Source organism: Lichenostomus cassidix, chromosome 3 (genome assembly GCF_008360975.1).
Source record: "Lichenostomus cassidix isolate B80296 chromosome 3, HeHo_3.0, whole genome shotgun sequence".
NCBI lineage: Eukaryota > Metazoa > Chordata > Aves > Passeriformes > Meliphagidae > Lichenostomus > Lichenostomus cassidix.
In genome coordinates, this window is record NC_139483.1 from 22,250,542 (window position 1) to 22,272,109 (window position 21,568).

Here is a 21,568-nt window from a genome sequence, read left to right on the forward strand (position 1 = left end):
CTTTCAGAGAAGTGTGGAACAGAAACCAAGTATTTTAAGACTAGCACTCTAGCCATTTCTTCTGTTGGTTTTTGAAGGTTTGGTTTTGTTTGTTTTTTTTTTTTATTTATACTTCAAGCTTTTAAATTATTATTAAACTAAAATCCATTGAAATGCATACCACCATCAACACAAAAAATTCCCCTATATACACTCCTGCAGAATTTTCCAATATCATCAGCTTTGCAGTGGAAGAGAAGGAACAGAAAACAAAAAATAAAATATTCAGGTGGGGAAAAAGGTACAGGGAATAAGGTGAAAAAAAAGCAAAAGGAGAAAGTACTGCAACGATTCAGGAAAAAAAGAATTGGTTTGTTGTCAAATGAACAAAGAAAAGAAATAACGGGAGAGAAGTTTAGTAGATCTGTATAGAAAATGAGAAGTGTGAAGAGAGAAATAAAGCACAGACAAGATGCAAGCAGGAATCAAAATTACAAACAGGTAAAATAACAAAGCAAAAATGACAGAGGAAGAAAGGTGAAGGAATGGGAAAATAAAACAACGTATGACATGCAAAAAAGTGGTTCAGATCTGAGAAAAAAGCAATGTCAACAGAGCAAGGACATAAAAGAGAAATCAGTGATGTCTGATGGGTGGGAATATCCATATTTGTAGGTGAAAATCTACACAACCTAGAGAACACAGCTAGGTTACATTCCAGGAGAGGCAAGACACTCCCACAAAAAGCCCTTATTTTTACATTTATATTTTAGATTTATTGTTATTTTTCCTTTAAGTTGGAAGACAGTGGTAATAATTTATTCAGATCCTACAATTCCAAAAGATCTTAATTTCTCTTATCTATTCAGGCACTTTCTCCCCTTCTCTCTTTGACACACTGGCTCAGTGAGTTGCTCTAGTAAAATCGACTGCCTTTTCTGTAGCATATTAAAGAATTTCTATAAAAAGCATTCTAGAAAAAACAGAATTTTTTTTTGCTTTGTTTTGAAACAGCTCTCATAACTCCACCAAACAAAAAGCAGCTAGAACCCAGAAAAATATCTGCTATGATCTCAGTTTGCAGGAGCACATAACAGGTCAACAATAGAAGAAAACTGTCTACATATGGTCAAGAACTCTAACATCCTTTCAGATATTAGTGTCTGCAGAAAGTATGCTTAGGAATGGCACTGGTACCACTTATGGAGCCAACTTTCCAGAAAAAGAAAGGCAAAATAGACACTGTGAAATCACAGGAAATGGATATGCTTCAAAACCAGGGTATCTTTCCTTCACACACCCAGTAAGAGGGCTAAGAATTCACAGAAAAGGCACAGATTAAGCAGCAGGGAGCTTGTCAGTCTGTTCTGCTCACTCCAGCAAGGCCTCAAACAAGTTCTCCAGGCATAAAGAAATACAATTATTCAAAACTAAATTTCTTGCACCTCTTTGCGGCGCTTCTGAGACCTCCCACTGTCACCGATGAGCTGCTTTACTAGGCTTATATGTAATGTATGATGTAGGTGTTGCTATGTTTCCACAGTTGTCATACAATTCACAAAATAGGTAATTTCCTGCATTTGGACGAGACAAAATGAATAGGAGTCTGTCTGGTAAAGATATTTTCATTCAGCCACAGCACTAGCCATAAGTGCTAAGCAAGACCTTACAAGGGTGACAGAACAGTAGCCAAGCTGCAAAAGGGCTCCTAGGATCTACAGCATAATGCTTCAGCCCACAGCAAACAGCAGGAGAGGAACTGGTCTTCCATGTCATCCACCCAAACAACAGCACTGAACAATCAAGGTCAGTCATTCTCAACACGCCGAACTTCCCAAAACACCATCCGGAAAGTCATGTTGCCATGGTGTTATATTTACAATACTAAACCTACTAGCCATTGGGACAGAGTGAAAACATGCCTATCCATCAAAATTTTTTTCTCATAGACCTTTCTTATACTAGCAAAAATTTAGATAACTAATTTGAAATTACTGTTTGATGCTGCTTGCTGAATAAGAGACTTGAAGGTGGTACACAGCAGTTAATTAGTAATCAAAGTCTGACAGCTACAGCTGCAAAATGTTTGTATGATAATTTCAAAATTGAAAATGATTTATTTCACTCTACATGAAATTAGTGTACGCTCATTAGAAAGTCAGCGATTATCCTGAAAAGTACTACAGGAACACAGCAGTAGCTGTGCTACAGCAGTAGAAAGTATACAACACATGTCTCCAGGCCAATTGCCATCACACTCTTCCTCACAATTTAGTGTCAGCGAAGTTTTTAGATCTTAGCAGTACAGTTGAAAACATATTCAGCAGAATGATGTTTAACACAGTTCACAATCAAAACGTTGCTGCATCCTGCATTAAATACATGTGACCCACCAGTGTAGCACTTCCATTGTTAGAAACAAACAAACAAAACCAGCAACCAGCCAAAAAACCACAAAAAAGCCCTGAAACCTACCACTACCAAACACTAAAAAAACAACCCCAAACCCAATCCCAAAGAAACAAATAATACAAGGAACAAAAGAGACTCAGAATACTTTGTTAATTGGTGATATTCTACTGCCCTATCATTGAAATTTTTACTTCAACAAAACGAACACGTCAAGACATATACTTTTAAGTTAAAAGCATCCTAAAAATAGTTAACACACACCCAAACATATATGTGAACACACATATATACATACACACACACCCCCCATGGCCACATACCAGCAACAGGAACCATTTAAGGTTTATGAAAAATTAAATATAATTAAGATTACAGTGAGGAAGTAATGTGCATTATAAAATGCTGATGTTAGACAGTAAATATTGACCTTTAAAATTTAACAAGTGAAAAGAGCCTTAATTTGCTTGTTATTCAAACTTTAACAATAAGTATGATAGCTTAGATAGCAAAAAGAAAAAAACCCAAACCACAACCCCACAGCATTTGCCATCACTTCACATTAACATTTTGACCAGTCAACAATTCAGCAGTGATGAAATGTGCAGTTTGATTCAAAGTAAGACAAGGCTATTTAAATAACTCAAAATAAGAAATGGTTATTGAAACATTAGAATTTTGATAAGCGATCACAGCTGCACTAGAATTAGTTTCTATAGCAACAGAGGAAATAATGTGGAGAATTGCACTGCAATACAAGATGGATTCCTTACAAACACTGATGTTCAAATAGAAAACTTTAAAATTATTCACTGTATTAAAATATTGTTATTAAAATGGTTATTCAAATATCCTATACCTTGTACTTCATACATTTTTCTATTTTTGTTCTTTGGGATTCAATTCTAGTCCATCCATTCAAGTTTTCACACTTTTACCCATTGCTTACCTTCCTATTTTAAAATTAATTAAAGCAACATTCTGAAAAACACTTTACCTTTAACCTCAAATTAACCAGCATTTTCAACTACTTGTTTGTCATCCCTACATAGAAGCACACATTTATTTTTCCAGCAGTAAGACAGGAGAGAATGCTTTGCACATGCTATTCATAAGATGCTGCATCACAGCCTTGAGAATTAACATCACCATGGAACTTCAGAAACTTACAGTCATAGGAGACTTGCAGGAGCTTTTATCAGTGTGCACTCTCATGTCCTAAGCATGATTAAGAAACCATTGCAGACCTATTAGTATTCATGGACTGAATACCCATAAGATGGTAAGATAAAAACCTTTCATCTGAGCACATCTTTGGATTTCAAGTGTTGCTCATTTCTAACACCAAGAATTATTGTTTCATTGCATCATCCCTGATTCCTGCTATTTTTGGCAACTAATTAAAAGCATATGCCTGAACCTTTTATGTATTTTGCCCTTATAATGAGACCTATTACTCTGGCTTATTCCATCCTTTTGAGTTCCAAAGTATCTTTCGAGTTACCATGGATACAAGTGATATGCTTTCTCCCACAACTGCTTTGTGTGCCTTATCGAACACCAGAAAACTGGCACAGTAGGAATCTAAGCCATCTATACAGGATGAATATCTAACCCCTTCAAGTGTTCATCTTCCTTTCCCCCACCAAAAAAAAAAAAAAACCCAAAAAACAAGTATGCCATATACTACCATCTGTAATGAAATAACAAGAGAGTTCTTTTCTATCTGAAATCCAGTACTTCTGCTCAAAGAAAACAAAATGAAAAAGATACAGACATAAACTAATTTAATCTGACCAACACTGAAACAGTTTTGAAACAAAAATGGGAGTACACAAAATCACTCTGAGTTTTTTATTTTGAGTTGACAGAGTTTAAGTGTTTCTACATCACTATATCCATAGAAGATGTAAAACACGGCAGATACCGCCAAGCATTTCTGAAAGGAGTTGCAGAAACATTGCATGCAACTCTGAGATTATGCAAAAAACTAGAGTAAATAGAACTCCCCTAAACTCCCTCTTTACACCAATTTCTTATGGACATTTTCAAATGCAGATTGCTTTCCAGCAAGCTGGGAATAATTTGTACTAATTCAGTGTAGAAAAGGGCAGTCAAACAGATTTTTCCCATTATGTTTTTGTATTCTGACCTCTTCTTAAAAACAAAAGACTCTCACTGAGACAGCAAAATTTACACAGTATTCAAAAACCAAGTGCAGATAACAATCTGAATTTATGTGTGAAAAGTAATGGGGAATAACCAGAAGGAAAAATAAATTATTGTAATATGAATTGTCTCCCAACTTTCAATGTCTCAAATCATTGGGAAGACATCAACTGCATAAATGAGTGTCATGATGGCAACTAAGTGCAAGAGAGACAGTGAAGAATGAGCAGACAAATGCTGCTCTTGCCTCTTTTCCTCAGTTACCTAAACTTCTCTAAGTATTACAGCAAAACACTCAACAAAAAACATACTTTACTTCTTATCCGCAGGCTCAGCCCTGCTTTAAAATACAGAGATTTTGAAGTATAACATCTGAGCCAGAGACACTGATGCATAAACCCCAGACTCTTATCCTTGTTTGTATTATGAAATAACTGTACCATTCTGCAAGTTTTCCACAAGCATATATGAAGTGAAGAAATATTAAATATTTTCATTTTTCTGAAAGAGTCACTGTAGGCTAGGCTTGCACTAACATAGACTTCTTTTAACGTTTAACTTCTAACTGTCTCAAACTTCCTTTTGGGGACAAAAAAAAATCCACATAATGTTTTAACTGTGAACTTTCAACTAGAATTAAGTATCGTTTCTTTTTTGGTCCCCTGAAAATTTCTTTTAAAAATAACTGAAAGCTAGAGAACAAGGAAAAGGAACTCCAAATTGACTGCTATATTGTGGCATTTATGCTGAGTCAACTGTACTATCAAAATATTCCAGTTCTGTAGTTTTATGTCAGAACCACTTACAAAAAGAGCATCTGGAACAGTGGAGATATTTACAGAATGGCTCTGTACTCAGGCCATTACATTCACTCTTACTCATGCCATCATTCATTGCTCTTCTGTACAGTATTCTCCTGGATTATCTTCGCTGTGCACAGAAACACCCAAGAGATTCCCCCAGTCCTCTATAAGAACTAAAGCACAAAGTAGTCCTTTCTAAAGAAGCAACTACCATTACTACCATCCCTATAAAGTTCTTCCTTTTCAAAATATTGAACTTCTCTGGAAATTGCCACTGTAGTTCCCTAGACCAGCATGGCCAACAGATGGCCTTTAACACTAATGACAACTACTGCTATTTCAAAAGACTGTCTTCTTCTAGAGTGCCTTCTCTTAACAGGAAAGAAATGGTACCAGGACAAGCAAATGATTGAGAGCAGTGGTTCTCACTGCCAGTGAAAGGACTTTTGCTCTGAAAACAGTCAAGATAACAGATCAACAGCAGGATGATGAGTTTCTCTGAAGGAGAGCAGTAGATACCCGTCTCTTAACAGATTAACTATTCCTCAGTTAAAAGGGAAAATGACCATAATGCCAAAGCACATTTTCAAACTTTACCAGTACTATCCAAGAATTAGCTGCGGGCTAAATTTTGCATGGATATACAATTCATGAAGCAAGAGTTAAGAGGAAAAGAAGAAGATATATCAGGGCAGTATAATCAACTTCATCATCAAGAACAGTTTCTAAGTCATACAATTATTTGCAAATTTTCATGGGATTATTGCTATATTAAGATGTAAGTAAATTAATATAATAACGTCCAAGGAGAAGACATCATTATTCTCTCTCATTCTTATAATCTATAATAGTGCTATTCTGGCATTATGTACAGCATTTAACAAAGCCAAATATGAAGGATTCCAAGCAAAATAATTTTGAGAAGGTAGGTACAAATCAATGCAAAATTAGACTAGTTGTCTGGTTTGTATCCATCAGATGTTGAAAATAAGTCCAATCGTATTTTGATTTTCATTCAACTCATCAACTTGCCACGAATTATACAGATGCAACAGAATCACTTGGAAATATAATAAATCTTTATAAAATGTAACAGATGATGTCCTTTTCATAGTTGTGGGGTTTTTTCTATTAAAATTCACAGAAACTTGGGACAAAATTCTAAAGAGATATTATCTGTTTTTAAATCTCAATAGCAGTGTTTTTAGGGCTGAGGATTTTAAAACAGTCGCAGAAGTAATTATATCTACTACAAAACCACTGACTGCTAAAATACAGGGATAACCAAACAACTGATCAGATATAACCATGAACAGGAACTATGGATACTGGAAGCCACAAAAAGTTTGAGCCAAATCAATTAACATTCCAAACCAGATTACTTGAAAATATGAATAAATTAGCCTGATCCCTAGACCTAATCTTGACCAATTCAAAACAAAACAGACACAAACCCCTCTTTTTTTGCCAGGAGTTGCAGAGTTGGTCCTGACCTTTTGGTTACAAGAGTGTTTGCTGGTACAGATGTCAATGCTTTGCAGCAGCCAACAGCAATCGTGTCACCTTGTTCAAGTCACACATCAGCTGTATTTGTTCGGGCTGAGCAGTTTCAAAGGAGAGAAAATCACACCTGAAGTCAGCTTCTTGAAGACACAAACCTTTTGTAGTTTCATTCTCCAAGATTTGGATTTTTCAGATACACATGCTCTTATCAGCTCTATTTTTAACCTGCCGCTCATATAGGATACTTAAAATTCTGAACATGTTTACATTATCCATCCAGCAGGCTAATGGAACTGCATACCAGACAGTCATGCATAATTCAAATCAATATCCTCAGGCTTGCAACTCTAAGTCAAAGCCGCCTTTAAATAAGCTGGGTGTGACTTTAACATGAATAAAATGTATCTAATTTTTAACCTTTATCTGACAAATTGATATTTTTTCAAAGGAATGTAATAAAGCTTCTTTAAAAATTAAAACAATCAGGAAATAATGACAATTGAAAATCTTTTACAAAGTACTTTTAAGGACAAAATTTAGAATGGTTCAACAAGACTGAAACCAAAGGTCAAAATAGAGAGCTGGGTCATCTGTACTTTTTTTCCAAGCAAATTGTACAGCTATGTACACAAAACCACATGCTGCTGAACTATTTAGGGGTGAGAAAGTGAATGCAGCAGGATTTCCTATTTACAAATTTAAAGATCAAGCTTTAATTGAATTGGGCATAGGTGACCACACAGAAAATCTTACACCCAGTTAAGCATGTCTGCTAGCTTCTCTCAAAGGACCAGAAGCAGAATTTCCATAATAAAATAATTTTTCCTTTGAGTTTTCCTACGTGCTTTCATGAGACCACGGCTCCTTCATAGCAGATAACCTTCAGCTGCACTGAAATGACCAGAAGCAAGGCAATTACATTAGCTAAGGATCTATTTCCAGCTTGTAAATACAATGGAGGAAAGGTAATGGCAAACAAACCAACCCCACACCCGAAAAACCATAAGCTCACCCCAAACCAAAAGGACACAAACAAACAAAATTACTTCAAGTTGTATAACATATCATGCTTTCCTCCTTCCCCAAGGAAAATATTACAATAATTCCTAAAAGTTAGGATAACTTTGTAAGACAAAAGTGTTCCAAGTACCAAATAAAAACTTATTTTGCAAGAAAACAAATTACAGATCTTTGCCTACACAGAAGTTACAGACACAATTTCATGTTGTTTACTCAGATACCATATAGTCTCAAATAATTTACACAAAGTACCTATGAAAATAGTTACCCTAACAATAAAATACATGTTATCAGATTTAAATGCTAACATTGTTCAACCTGTGTAAGCACAAAATATTCACTAAATCATTCCAAGAGAATACTTACAATACAGTTATAGCATATCTATGAAATAGATACATATGCGTAAGGAAAATAATCTAGAATAGGTAACAAAACAGAAAAAGAGTTCCGTTACAAAAAAAGCCCTGCTCTTCTTTTACCAAACAGGTGGTTAAAATATAAGGTGATCAGATTATAAACAAATAGTCCTGATGGTAACCTGTCTTTAACCTACAGGGAAAAAAGCACAACTGGGAAGCAAACTTTAGTTTCAGACTAGAGTTAAAAATCTTTTGATTTTAACTTTTAAAGGTAAGAAGAATGCTCAATTTATCCACAAATGCAACAAAGGAAGAACTGATAAGCCATTCTTTTGTAATATTCTTAATACAAGTAAAGTTCAAGATCAGGTTGGATAGGGCAACCTGATCTAGTGGGTGGAACCCCTGCCTGTGGCGGGGGCTTGGAATCAGATGATCTTTAAGGTTCCCTCCAACCCAAATCATTCTATGATTCCATTCTGTGAAAGCTGTTCTAGTTTTTAGTTCTCACATTTATATAAACTGCTCCATTGTGCTGATCAAGTAGCATGACTATTCTCAGCAGGTAAGTAGAGTGCTGGGTAAAACTCCTTTTTCCAATGTACCTAACAATGTCTACACAGAGATTTCCAGTGTACTGTTCAATCCTATTTCTTAGTCTCTCCTTCCATGATAGAGCCACGAACTCTCAGAATCAGCAAAAGCACTTGGTTCATCAAGGAAATTACATTTTCTGCTGATATAGTACTATCTCTTGTGTTTATATCACAGAACAGTTCTACATTTTATGAATGTAGAGCATCTATCTTAAATATGAACTATTTCAGTCACAAATACATCTGTGAACTTTTCCAAGTTAATGATCTTCTCATAAATTCTAGATTCAAATAGATGAGAGAGCTATTAAAAGAATAAGTTTACAATAAAAATGGAAACTTTCCTGTTATCATTAATGTATAATTTACATCACTTCAGAGATATCACATTGCAAAGGGTGACTTTCTTCAAAGCCTTCATGCCAATGCAAAGGGTATTTCTTCAAAGTCTTCCAAATGCTGGCAGGAGGAACCTAATTTGAGACATTGCTTTGCTCACTTGTGTACATCAGGAAAAAAAATCCCTTTCCTATTGGAAGACTGGTTTTCCTCCTCTTTGGAGTTGTTCTAGCCAGAAAAGGAATTATTCTGTTGAAAATCTTGTCATCATCCCTAACTCTGAATTTTGTTCCTAGGTTTCTTCTCTCAGCAGTAGATGATATGCATACTTCAACAGCATCTTTTTTTTTTTTCCTAGCATCTCTCCTGGTGAGGGTAAACTCATGATTTCAGAATAACCCAAAATCATTCTATCAAGTACTTTCCTTTGGTTGAAAAGACTGTGCACAACTTTGATATCATCCATCTAGTGTTTAAACTCACAAGTTCTCAATGTAAATCCATTCTCTTCCAAACTGTTTCAACTCACACATGGATCTCCTTTGCATTTAAAACCCTGTTTCTGTCTTGCCCCCTCCATAATACTCCTGAAGAAAATTACAAGAGTAATATTGAATTGCACATGTACTTTCTACTCCCAACCATGAGTTCTGCCCATTCCAGGACTCCATTTGTAAACACTATGCTTGTGTTCTATTCATACACGTAAAGAACTGTAACCCCTACAAGATCATAACCCAATTACTTACATGGAAAGTTCCTTTCTATCAGGAACTTCTCACAAGACAAAGGGTAACACTTCCTTGGGAAGGAAAAAAAGATATGAATTCCGTAAAACTGAATAAAAGACAGAGCAAGAGTTAATCTTTAAATCACCTTAGTCTCTGCAATGCTTAGTTGAGTATATTTTGTGGAAATGTGCATCATAATTTTGAGCACTTAACAGAACCGACTGTCTTCCACTATTACAGAAGAAAAATAGAGGTCTGTCATAATGTACTAGGAAGCTACTCTGGAACTTAAAAAAAACCCACCAAACCCCAGCCAAAACTCTCACTAAAAAATAAACAAAACAAAAACACAAGAAAAACCAAAATCCAAAACCACAGTATCACAGACACTAAGTAGCAAGCATTGCAAATCAGGTTAGTTTTGGGCACTATTCTACAGGTCCTTGAATTACAAAAGCATATTTTTTACTAACTATTGTAAAATATTCCCTTGATATAGCTATGGATTCAACAGTCAGACTCCCCGGAAGCTTCAGAATCACAAGTTATTGTCATTCTCTGATTCTTAAGGGCTTGGAGCCAATGAAGACTCATTTCAATTAACTAGAGGAGGCAGACACACATGATCAGGAAACAGAACTTTGTATCATTAGTATTGCATCATTGCACTCTCCTGTACTACAGGAAGATTTTTAATTACTCCTAGAATAAAAAATGTCAGGGGTAGATGCCCACATAATAGAAAAACAAGCATAAGGAAGCTGGATCAATTAAAGAAAAATTGTAATTAAAAAATTCTCCCCCCAAATCTCCAAAAAGTGCATCAAGAATAGTATCAATTGATAGTACATAGGTACTATCAGGTAAGATACATGAGTATGAATATCTGGAGTATTCCCACCTGCAACAGGACTCAGCCTTCAAAACACAGTCTGAAGCATTTAGAAATGCTGTTCTGAAGGCATCTTAAGACTTGTCTTAAATGTCTTCACTAAAGACCCTTTCAGAGTATCTTGAATGTACTGTCTGAAGCTCTAAGCCTATCCAAAGTTGCAGAACAAAAAGAGCATTTACTGCCAATAGGTGTTATACCAGAGAAATTGCACAGGTAATCTGATAAAGACATGTCAGAAAAAAACGGGTGGCCACCTTCTTTGTAAATACTCTTTTCATTGAATGTATTCATTTCTTTAAGGCATATTAGAGGAAAAACAAGATAAATAATTATTTATGACTGAGTATTCAACTGAGCTTTCAGTCCTCCAATGTGAATACTACTACGCAGCTCTTTTCCGTGGCAGACATATTTTTTGGCTGTAATTCTTAGCATCTGTAATGTGCAGAGAGACCAATTTTGAGAGAATTTTGTGGCCTTATTTTGCTGAACACCATACAACCATAGAGGCCCTCACTCTATAATTTCAAATCAGTAAGTTTTCACTCACACTTGGCTTGAAAATAGATCTACTTCCATGCAAGGAATAACGACAGAAACTAAACTGCAAAACATATGGTTACATGGAATTCACTGAGTGATCCTTTCTTCCTCTCAGCCTGTCCAACGGCTTTCACCTCATCTTGGTAAGTCTGAAGCAGAAGGATCCTGCTTCACAGGATGTATTTACTAATGAAAACTCACCAGGTTGTTTAAACAGACTAGGGAGATTCACCTCTACACCAGTTTTGAGGTGCTTGTGAAAGAGCTTTTAGTGTTTACATTGGAAAGATACTGAGAGAAAATCTCTATATATACTTTAAGTAATTCAGTGAGGAGACGTTTCCTAAGACATGAAAACTAACAAGAGAAAGAAAAGGCAAAAAGCTGCATAAAGAATTAGATCCAAGAGATTCCAGAAGAACAGTCGCCTTCACGTGCAAAGATTGACACTGAGGAACAAGGCAAACATATGTCCACAGACACATCAACATAAAGTGCCGAAAGCCTAGAGAAGAATAGAAGTGGAGAAGATACACTACAAAAATAACCATATTCTACCTTCACAATATGGAAAAGATGGATAAAATCCAGTAGCATATGCCTGCTAGAGCAGCAGATTCTCATTTAAGAGAACTTATGTTTTCTCACTGCAGTCTTTTAGTGCTTCCATATGTTTCAAAAAAACCTTGTGAAATGTAAGGCACTTGGGCCAATCTCAGAAATAACATGCCTTAAGCCAGGGGCTTTTACCAACTGAGAAGTTAGAAAAAGATTTTAAAACAGGCTGGAGATGGAACCTGTGGTTGTACTGAACTGGTAAACTATGCCTAAATAAAGCACATCTAAGTATGCTAAATAAGCAAGTGATCTTACTCCTGTCCTTTTTCCTTCATGGTGTGACTTATTTTGCCTCAAAATGGGATCAATCCCCCTTGCTTGCTCCTAATCAGGAATTTAGCACAGCTGTTTAAGAGGTAATTTGGGCAAGACATGATTCAAGTATACCACAAATTAACTATGAAAAAACCCAAACCGTTTTCTTCTCCTCTGCTACCTTTCTCATCTGAGGGGATTCAGAGAATCTTGATTTCAGAGGCAAAGAACCACTTACAGTTTTTGACATCTGCCTGCAAAACTGTAATTTCAATATATTTACCCTAACATCTCTAAGTTTAAACACTTCAATTTTTAGGAATTTAGGGGACTGTGTCCTTAAAGAAAATACACTGCCTGTAAAGCTGATGGAGATAATAAAGACACAACCTGTCTGTATAATGCTTGAATTTTCAAAGTTGAGGAAGCAGCCACTACTGGAGACAAAGAGGCCAGTTCAATATAATATTGTATGGTTTTTGAAAATTCAAGTTATTAAGGAAACATGGTCCATTTAAGATCCCAATATAGATACTAAAAAATATTTCCAATTATGAAACACAAAGAATAATGCCAATTTTAAACAAAATTTTTACACTTCCTTATTTAGATCCCTATTTCAATTCATAAACTCTTTGTTAGCATAAATACTTTATGGTGTTATTTTTGCTTGCTTTCCCCCTCCCCATTTTTTATTCTTTCTTTTCTGAAATAGATGTGTACTATCATCGTGTATATTAATCTCCTCTTCCAAAATATTACAAATAGTTGGAGCACATAAAGACAACAATACACATTCAATGTTTTGAAATAGTAGGAAATAATATAAGAAGTAGGATACACGTTATAAAAACCCAAAAGGAAGCTTTGTCAGGAAAAGAGAGAAAAGAGGTCACGTCAGTAAGTATCCATACTTTACTGGATAGCATTAGAAAGAACAAAACCAGTATTATTGGCAAAATTAATATTTCAAACTTTGAGCTGACCCTGGAACTCTGGGCCTGAGCACAGAGATTGAGCCACACATCTTGTAGTTACACAGGTTTCTCTTTTCTTTCATTGAAAGCTTCTGGTCTTTTGTGCAAGGGTTGAAAATTTCAGGTGTACATTTCTGTATCATTTTACTTTTAATGATAACATTTGTCATCAACTTGATTTTCTATTGAATTAGGTTTTCCTTCAGCAATATTCTGGAATTAAACCTGTCCATGAGGAGCTCACTGCAAAATTTATATATTTACAATGGCTTAGAGTCTGTAGAAACACTTGCATCCAAGCACAATAGTAATTTATTTTTCATTATATATATATAAAAAATATATAAAAATCTAAATGCATCAGATGTGCAATACAAATATATAAAGTAGGTCAGACACTGGCTGTAAGCAGGTATTTGTGAATGAAAATTTAAAGCCCTAAATTTCACAGAATTACCTAAAGTGCTACTAGAACATTCCATCATGAAAACACACCAACAAAGCCTGCAGAGTATATAGCTTTCTTCATTTAACTATTAAAAACATTATACAAAATGCCATCGGAGTTCTATGTAAATATACTGAAAAGAAAGATTAATATGGCCATCTAGAGGAGAAAAGAATGATATGAAAACATACAACACAATTTTTCAGGCTTCAGAATATGATGCTTTTAGAGGCATGCAGCCAGAAAATGAATGTAATAAACTAAATAGGGAATTGATAAGAAGCAAACCTTAAAATAATATGTTCAGACATTTTGATAGTCTGAATGATGCAAACATATTAATATTATACATGCTTTTAGCAAGGAAAGCAAAGCATAGAGAGTGTATTAAAGACACTATTATATTTTTGTCTCTTTGTTAGTTTGTTAATTTTGTGGGCAGAGTTAAGTACAGGCACATCTAAACAAGTGAATTTAAAAAGTGAAGATAAAAGCTCAGAGTAAAGAGTTATCAGTAAAACTGTTTGTTGACTCTTTTGAAAACATGGCTCACTGTTGTAAAATAGAACGTGATAGAGATTAACTGCTAAAGAGAAAATTCAGCAGAGAAATCCAACGTTTTCTGAAAATTAAATATAATTTTCATTATTCATATTACTCTACCTTTAATGGAATTCATAGAGTCATGGAATCATGGAATGGATTGGGTTGGAAGGAATCTTACAGATTATCTCATTCCAACCTCTCTGCCCTGTGCAGGGACCTCGTCCACTAGACCAAGTTGCTCTAAGCCCCATGCAACCTGGCCTGAACACTGCCAGGGATGGGGCATCCACACTTTCTCTGGGCAACCTGCTCCAGTGCCTTGCTACCCTCAGAGAAAAGAATTTTTTTCTACTACCTAATCTAAACCTACTCCTTTCCAGTTTAAAACCACTCCCCCTTGTCCTTATTCTCAATGATTATGCACTGCTTTACTAGCAACAAACAGGAAGAAAACAGTGGTGAGACAAAAATTAATTCTGTCCTCTCATCACTTCCCTTTAACACTATCAAGCGTTATATGCTCAACATATGGACTAATCAGTGCCTTACAATGGAAGCACAGCCCAAACGTTAAAGACTTAGAAGTAGAAATGATAAAGCACATATGAGAAAGCAGAAGCACACAAAGTCCAATGCACTGACAGTATTTTCTCATATTAAAAAAAGTACATAGGAACACACTGCTTGTTCCACAACAGTCAAGAAATGGTTCTATCATCTGTCTTTACACTTTTTATAAAAATAATCCAATAGCCATAAAAACCAAGTATTTGACAAAAAAATTCAGCATTCCTATGGCATCAAGTCTTTACAGATTTTTTTCTCCCAGGTTTAAGGAAGAGTAAAGCTCTGCATTTTTAAAAATCCCACTGAAACATCTAGAATGCTGACACTTCCCCCTTGGAATCCGAGATTTTAAACATCATCTGTTAAGTAAACCGTTTCTCTGAACACATATTAACTGCTTGGTAGCAACAGTCTCTCATTTATTTCTGACTGCAGGCCTTCTTCATGAGGTTTTCACCTCTTTTCACTGAAGTTCTATGTTGGCCAGCTTTCCCTCTGTAATGATCATAATATAAGGCATATGCTGTCTCTTCCTCTATTCTAAAACATTTTTATCATTGTGCAAAGATTCTTTTATGTTTGAAGTAATTTAACACTAATTATTCCAGCATGCCACCTTCAGGTAACTGAGAAGTGAAAAATGTTAGGCTGTTAATCTGCTGCCATGTCCAAAACTTTTAATAGTATTGAACATAATTGTGTTGAGAATATTGGATTAATAAAACAAGATAAACTCATCACTCTAATCTGCAAGCAGTTTGCTGAGCATATGCTGTAGAATCATTGCAGGCTGTCAAATAAATAACACTGCTGATTGTCCATTCCTTGTAAAATGTGGGAAGAGAATGCTCTCATAAGCAGCAGCAAAAGCAAAATACTCACATTACTGAAGTTTTTGTGCAACTAGAAGTATGTGGTTATAAACTTAAAGTTTTTAAGTTAGAATGTTGTGATAGCTTTTGGTTTTTAAAGCTTTTTTGCTTCCAAACCCTGAATGTTCTTTCATTACACTAAAGTTAAAAATGGGGTTTATTTCCAGCCTGCTTCCTGAATGAGGAGAGCATTGAGAAGGAATAACACCTAGTGACAGATATATTTAGCAACAGAAGAATAACAAAAAATGAGGAGGGGGGGCAAAAACTGTAACTTTCCAGATGCAATACTTGGACTTGCCAAAAAGGTTCTTTTGTCTTAGATGGCAATCCTGATATAGATTTCCAGACTGGAAACTATCACAGGCTAGCACAATGCCTTTGAAGCTTAAATCTTATAGGGCCAAAGTAAAAAGCTCAGAGGAACTGAGGACTTTTCACTGAGAAGATGAACTAGATCGGATAAAAAAATCTGAGCAATTATGAAATAAAAAGAGAAATGTGACTATGTCTACTTCAACAACTCACCTCAGTAGTTTGCAGAGAGATAAATACATTATTCTAGATATCTGAAAGTAGTCTTCCCATATAATTCTTGTAAAATTTTTATCTGGTATTATTTGCTAATAATTTTTCCATCTTCTGTTAATATACATCATCATTCTTTCTCAACAGTGACATAAGTCATAAAAAAACTGAGTATCTTATCTTTCATATTCCCCCCACCAACACTGCTGTGAGATCTCAGTAGATACCAAAACCAAACATATTTTTACTATCCCTCTTCCATCTCCACCTCTCAGTGTTCAAGTATCAGATCTTACACCTGACTTTACCTCTGCATCTCCTCATGTCTGATGGGTTTTTGTCCTTTTTCATTATACTTTTATACTCTCTTTATATTCTTTTTACCCTTTCCCACTCCTGTACTTTTTACTCCCTGTACCTTAGCCCCACATGTTTATAACCCTTGTACCCTTGCCTTGCTCAGAATTCTTTGGAGAAGACGAAACAATCCCCACAATCTCAAGAGCATCAGGCACCAACCTTAAAAAGGGCCCCATCACTGGGACATGTTTTTGTAAACTAAGTCGTAACCTTTTGGGGGGAGGTAATTTGAATAAGGGGGCAATTACTTCATTTGTTAGACTTCTCATTGGGGAATTTGAGATAGGTATGCTAATCTATGAGGTCCATAAATTGTATACGGAGATATCGTCACTCTCTGGGTCGTCGGTGTGCATCTGGGATCCTATTAAACCAAGGCAACACCCTTTTCCTATACTGCATGTCTGCGTCTCAAATTTTTCACCAGTGATAAGGCATCACTCCTTCACTATTTGCTGCAACTCAGACTACCTGCTTTCCTACAATTTAACAGCGAAGGAAGGAAATTAATTTTCTCATGATCAAAAAAGAATCCTTTTGATTCTGCAACTGATTTTAATTATGCCTTTCATGTCCTTCAAATCTCAGTTTGGAATCATGAATGACCATGTACCAATTTCAAATTTCCACAGCAGACTTTTGTATCATTTAATCATATCAAATCGTAGAAAATGTAAATTTATTCTATGTCCTTCTGGACACTACAGAACACTATAGGTGAAGTACCTTTTAATTACATGTATACACTTTTTATCAAAAAACATCAAACAGTAAAAAACTTTTGCATTTTAACATACTAATGGGAGACCAAAAATACCTTACTATAACACAGTACCTGTATTAGAATCTGACTTTTACCTAACTTCCACAAAAGCTCACTTTTCATGCTTGAAACTGAATATAGACAAAGTTCTCACATACAGCTATTTTCAAATACAAAAAGCATATTGACAAAATATTGACAGCAGAATTCTCAGCCTCTACATCAAGCTGTCACCCCAACTTAAAATCAGAAAATATATAGCATGTAAGAAAACATCCATTGTTTAAATCCAATTTTTATCACCACGGAAAACTGCATTACTCTAATCTTTGCAATAATTCCTTTCTGTCATTTCAAGAGAAGAAAAGATACAGAACATTCCAGCAATGCACACTGCAATGACCATAAGCACTGTAGCCAGTAACCAATTCAAATTACTTTGCTGTTAGAACAGCTTATCAATAGAGGAATAACATGTCTTCTTTGTATTTGTAATACCACAAATTCAACAAGAGTTGCCATGTCTCCTTCCTAAATCAAAACAGTTTAAATTGCCCCAAAAATGAAATGAATAATGATAAAATTAAATGAAACTTAATATAACAAGATATTATATCATTTGTTGTATTTCTGGAAGATTGTATACAAGTGTGTGCTTTTCTTTTTATTTTTTTTTGAGCATGCACTAATATAAGAGGTGTCTGGATATTTCTTGCAGACATTGACTATTTGCTAGTCAAGCTGCTCTCATCTACGACTTACTTATCCAGAACACAATTCTGAAATTTGGAATGAAAGGAAGGCTTTTAAATCACTCTTACCTTCATCTATTGAGGCTTCACTACTGTATCCATCATATTCTGCAGACAGGGGACTATATTTTTGTCTGGTTTCCCATATATAGTTTTTTTGCTGTCTGCCATCCACCACTGGCAGCCTGGAACTCTGCGTTCTAGACAAGGCCTCATGATATTTACCCAGTGCTTCATCTTCACTCTCAGATGATGAACCATGCTGGTCTTTACTCATATAAGAATTGTCTGTTTGAATAAAATAAAGCAAATCGACTACAGCTCAAAATAGAATACAAGAAAATAACCATATGAGGTTATCATTGAAGATATTTAAGCCATTTCAATTAAAATTTCTGTAATATTTTAAAAATATATTGTTGTAATTACAAGCATTGTAATTTTGTAATTGCTGAGAGCTGTTTTCATTTTCTGGAAGACCTGAAAGACCATTAAGCCCCAAAAATACCATTCTAACCCTTATTCAACAGAAAACACATCCATTTATGTAAGGCGGCACGTAGACATTCTTGAAACCCTTCATTAAGTAGGAAAATGCTTAAAATAATTTATGTCAAGTAAATCCAACACTGCTGCAATATTACATTTGGATACCTAATATATCAATTAGGCAGCTCCTGATCCTATATTCCCAGCTGATTTTTGCTGTGAGCACGTAGCATAGCACAGAAATAAAACTGATTTACAAAGAGAAGCCTACAACAAAATCATCTTTAGGATATTTATGCCAGTAGTGCTTAAACTCACAATAACAAATGGGAAAATGCTAGTGAAAGATGTTTGCATGCACGATTTTATTTAACTTACAATAAACAGCTCCTTGCTCAATAACTGAAATTAATGCAGATTTTTACTGCAGACATCTAGCAACAGCAAAAATTACATGGGAAAAAATCTATCTAGTTAATTCTTTTATAGCAGTTCAGTAGTGCCTACTCCTGTGGCCAACATGTTCCAACTACATCTCAAGCATTACTTCCTCCCACAAATTAGAGATTCAGCTGCATTTTTTTTTCTGTAAAGGGAAAATTTCCTTCTCCCTTTTCCAAACTTCAAATGGATTCAGCCCAAATTTAATATGCCTTGCAGAGGTTCTGTAGATCTCAGATGCTAACAGGCATTAAGAGTTCATGTAAACTCAAAAGAAGTCACCATGACCTCTACTCTGAGAGCAAACCTAACATATATGATTTGCCAGTGCACTTCCATTACTAGCAGAGCTTTAAGATGCCCATAATGCTGGTTTTCAGCTCCTGATTCTGAGAGAATGTGGTCTAACATGCTATCCAGCCACACTTAACTGCTTCTCTCCTCCTGCTTTTATGCCCTCAGCTCTAATTCTGCATTTCCACTCTCATTAGTGGCTGTCTTCATGCCCAGTCAGTCTCACTCCTCTGGCTGGGCATTCCTGCTACAGGAGAGACTCAGCTTACTCAAAAATCAGCCAGTTAAAGTAACTCAATGTATGCCAGCCATCTAGGCCTCTTTTACAGTCAAGTGTTTGCCTCTTAGTACTACAGAGATCCATCCTTCCTACTTTTAGGAATTGCTTCCCACAGAGGTCTTTTTCTCCCTGGTACTCATACAGAAAAACCTTTCCTGCAAGTTTAGGTAAGAAATCTTTTGGAAAGTTACATTTATACAAGTAGAAGCCTCCCCCAAGTCCTGCTTCCCAGCCCTATACTCCAAGTTCTTGCTCCTATGGTGATTTCCTCTATTCTGTTTGGCTATTCAATCCCAAACCCTCTTTACTTGCACCTAACCAACTACTCATGTAACCTTGGTCTTTCACCCTTAGTCTCTTCACCTTGATATAAAGTTATCAGTTCTCTCCACAGCTATCCCCCATCCTAGTTCAAATCCCAATCTACCACATGCATCACGTCCTATTTGCTCAGGAAATTTCTGTGCTCACATAGGACATGTTCATTCTCAATTCTTCTGTTCAAACTCCCAGTGTCCTTCAGTAACCATAACTCTCAAAGGCAGGGTAAGACCTGCTCTATTACTGGTAATTGTAATTGAAGGTAAGACCTTCAATCCCTACAATGAAGCATATGAGTGCAAATGGGATGGTCAGTGAACTTAACAAGCAAAGTATAAGAAGTGTTTACCATGTCTTTTCAAAAAGCAAACTTTCCAAAAATTTACAACTTTGTCAAACTTAGGTGTCTTTTCATAGAAGAACATGGGCATCTCTAACATGGGAGAAGTGCTCTCCCACATTTCAAGCACATATGCCAGTATACAAAGGTGCCAAAGTATCTTAGTAAAGCTGATGTGAAATCTACTTCTTTTTTTTGTGCTTATACCCAGCATATTTTTCCCATAATCTGTTTTTGGAAACTGTTAAAGATTTTAAACTGTAACTTAGGAAAAAAAAAGAAACAATAGGATCTCAGACAGAAATAATGCCTAATTTCCTCACAATTCTTTCAAATTTGGCATACAATTTAGGAAACTGAAAATAAGGTCTTCAAATGGAAAATGTCAGGAAACCTGCACCAGATGTGGGGCTACCAGCTCTACATGCAATGTATACATCAACTTAATTTAGCATTTATAGGAAAAATGGTGCCTTAAAAGACTGCTAAGGACCAACTAGATCTTTCAGCTCTAGGCTATTAATTCAAGTCTAGCAGATATGGCTCTTCTCATTTATGGATGGCTATAAAGCAAGTTCGATTTCAGTGACTGTGTATTGAAAATATCACACCAAGCAGGATATATTCTGGCTAACAAATTCACCGCAAGAGGCTGCCCAGAAAGAGGAGGAGGAGTCTCCTTTGCTGTAACACAGAGAAAAAATTTGTATCTCATATGGCTCTCCAGAGGTTGAAACCTGCCACATAGGAAACTTCTACAGATTTCCACAACTATAAATAAAGCAGAGCATACCAGGCCTACAATACAGCACTAGACATCAGTATTAGGTGCACCCTTTAACATTACAAGAAATGTATTCACAAATATGAAATCAGGTTCATTAATCAGCCTGCATAAAGAATGGAACAATATAAAACATGGTAGCATGTTTGAAAGAAGAGTTGAAAAATATGTCACTAATAATACACTGACTTTTGTAAGCATCCAGAAGTTCTCAGTGATAGCAGTTTTTATTTTTTCTCCAGTTCCTATCATAAAATAATGAGAATGTATACCATTATTATAAGTCACAAAGCAAGACCTCTTTGCAGGACTTAAAAACCTCCTTGAAGTTAAAACATAAGCTATCCATGCAAATATATTTTTTTAATAAACAGTGCAGATTGGTTTTCAGTTTCTTGGGAAAAAATAGCTTCCTGTATATTAAATTTTTTTTTTTAAATCTCAAGGTTTTATGCCTTTCCTTAACACTTCTCATTTGATTTTTATACCATTTTTGGAAACTTGCCTAAGAGGATTTATGTTCTTAGTAAAACCTTTCCTTTATTTGGCTGACACGGGCCATGAGCAACTATTAACCTATTGAA

The 21,568-nt window shown here is 35.5% G+C and overlaps 1 protein-coding gene across 4 annotated transcripts in view; it reads right to left on the reverse strand.

The window, feature by feature from the left end:
- SYT14 (synaptotagmin 14) overlaps positions 1-21,568 on the reverse strand; it is an 89,122-nt gene that overhangs the window by 37,953 nt on the left and 29,601 nt on the right. For 3 of the 4 annotated variants that reach the window (XM_085054916.1, XM_085054914.1, XM_085054912.1), the window contains one exon: positions 18,105-18,323. The exons of the other annotated variant lie outside the window; for it this stretch is intronic. In XM_085054916.1, coding sequence (XP_084911042.1) covers positions 18,105-18,323 — 219 coding nt within the window. The remainder of the gene's footprint in view (positions 1-18,104; positions 18,324-21,568) is intronic. 4 annotated transcript variants of the gene reach the window in all.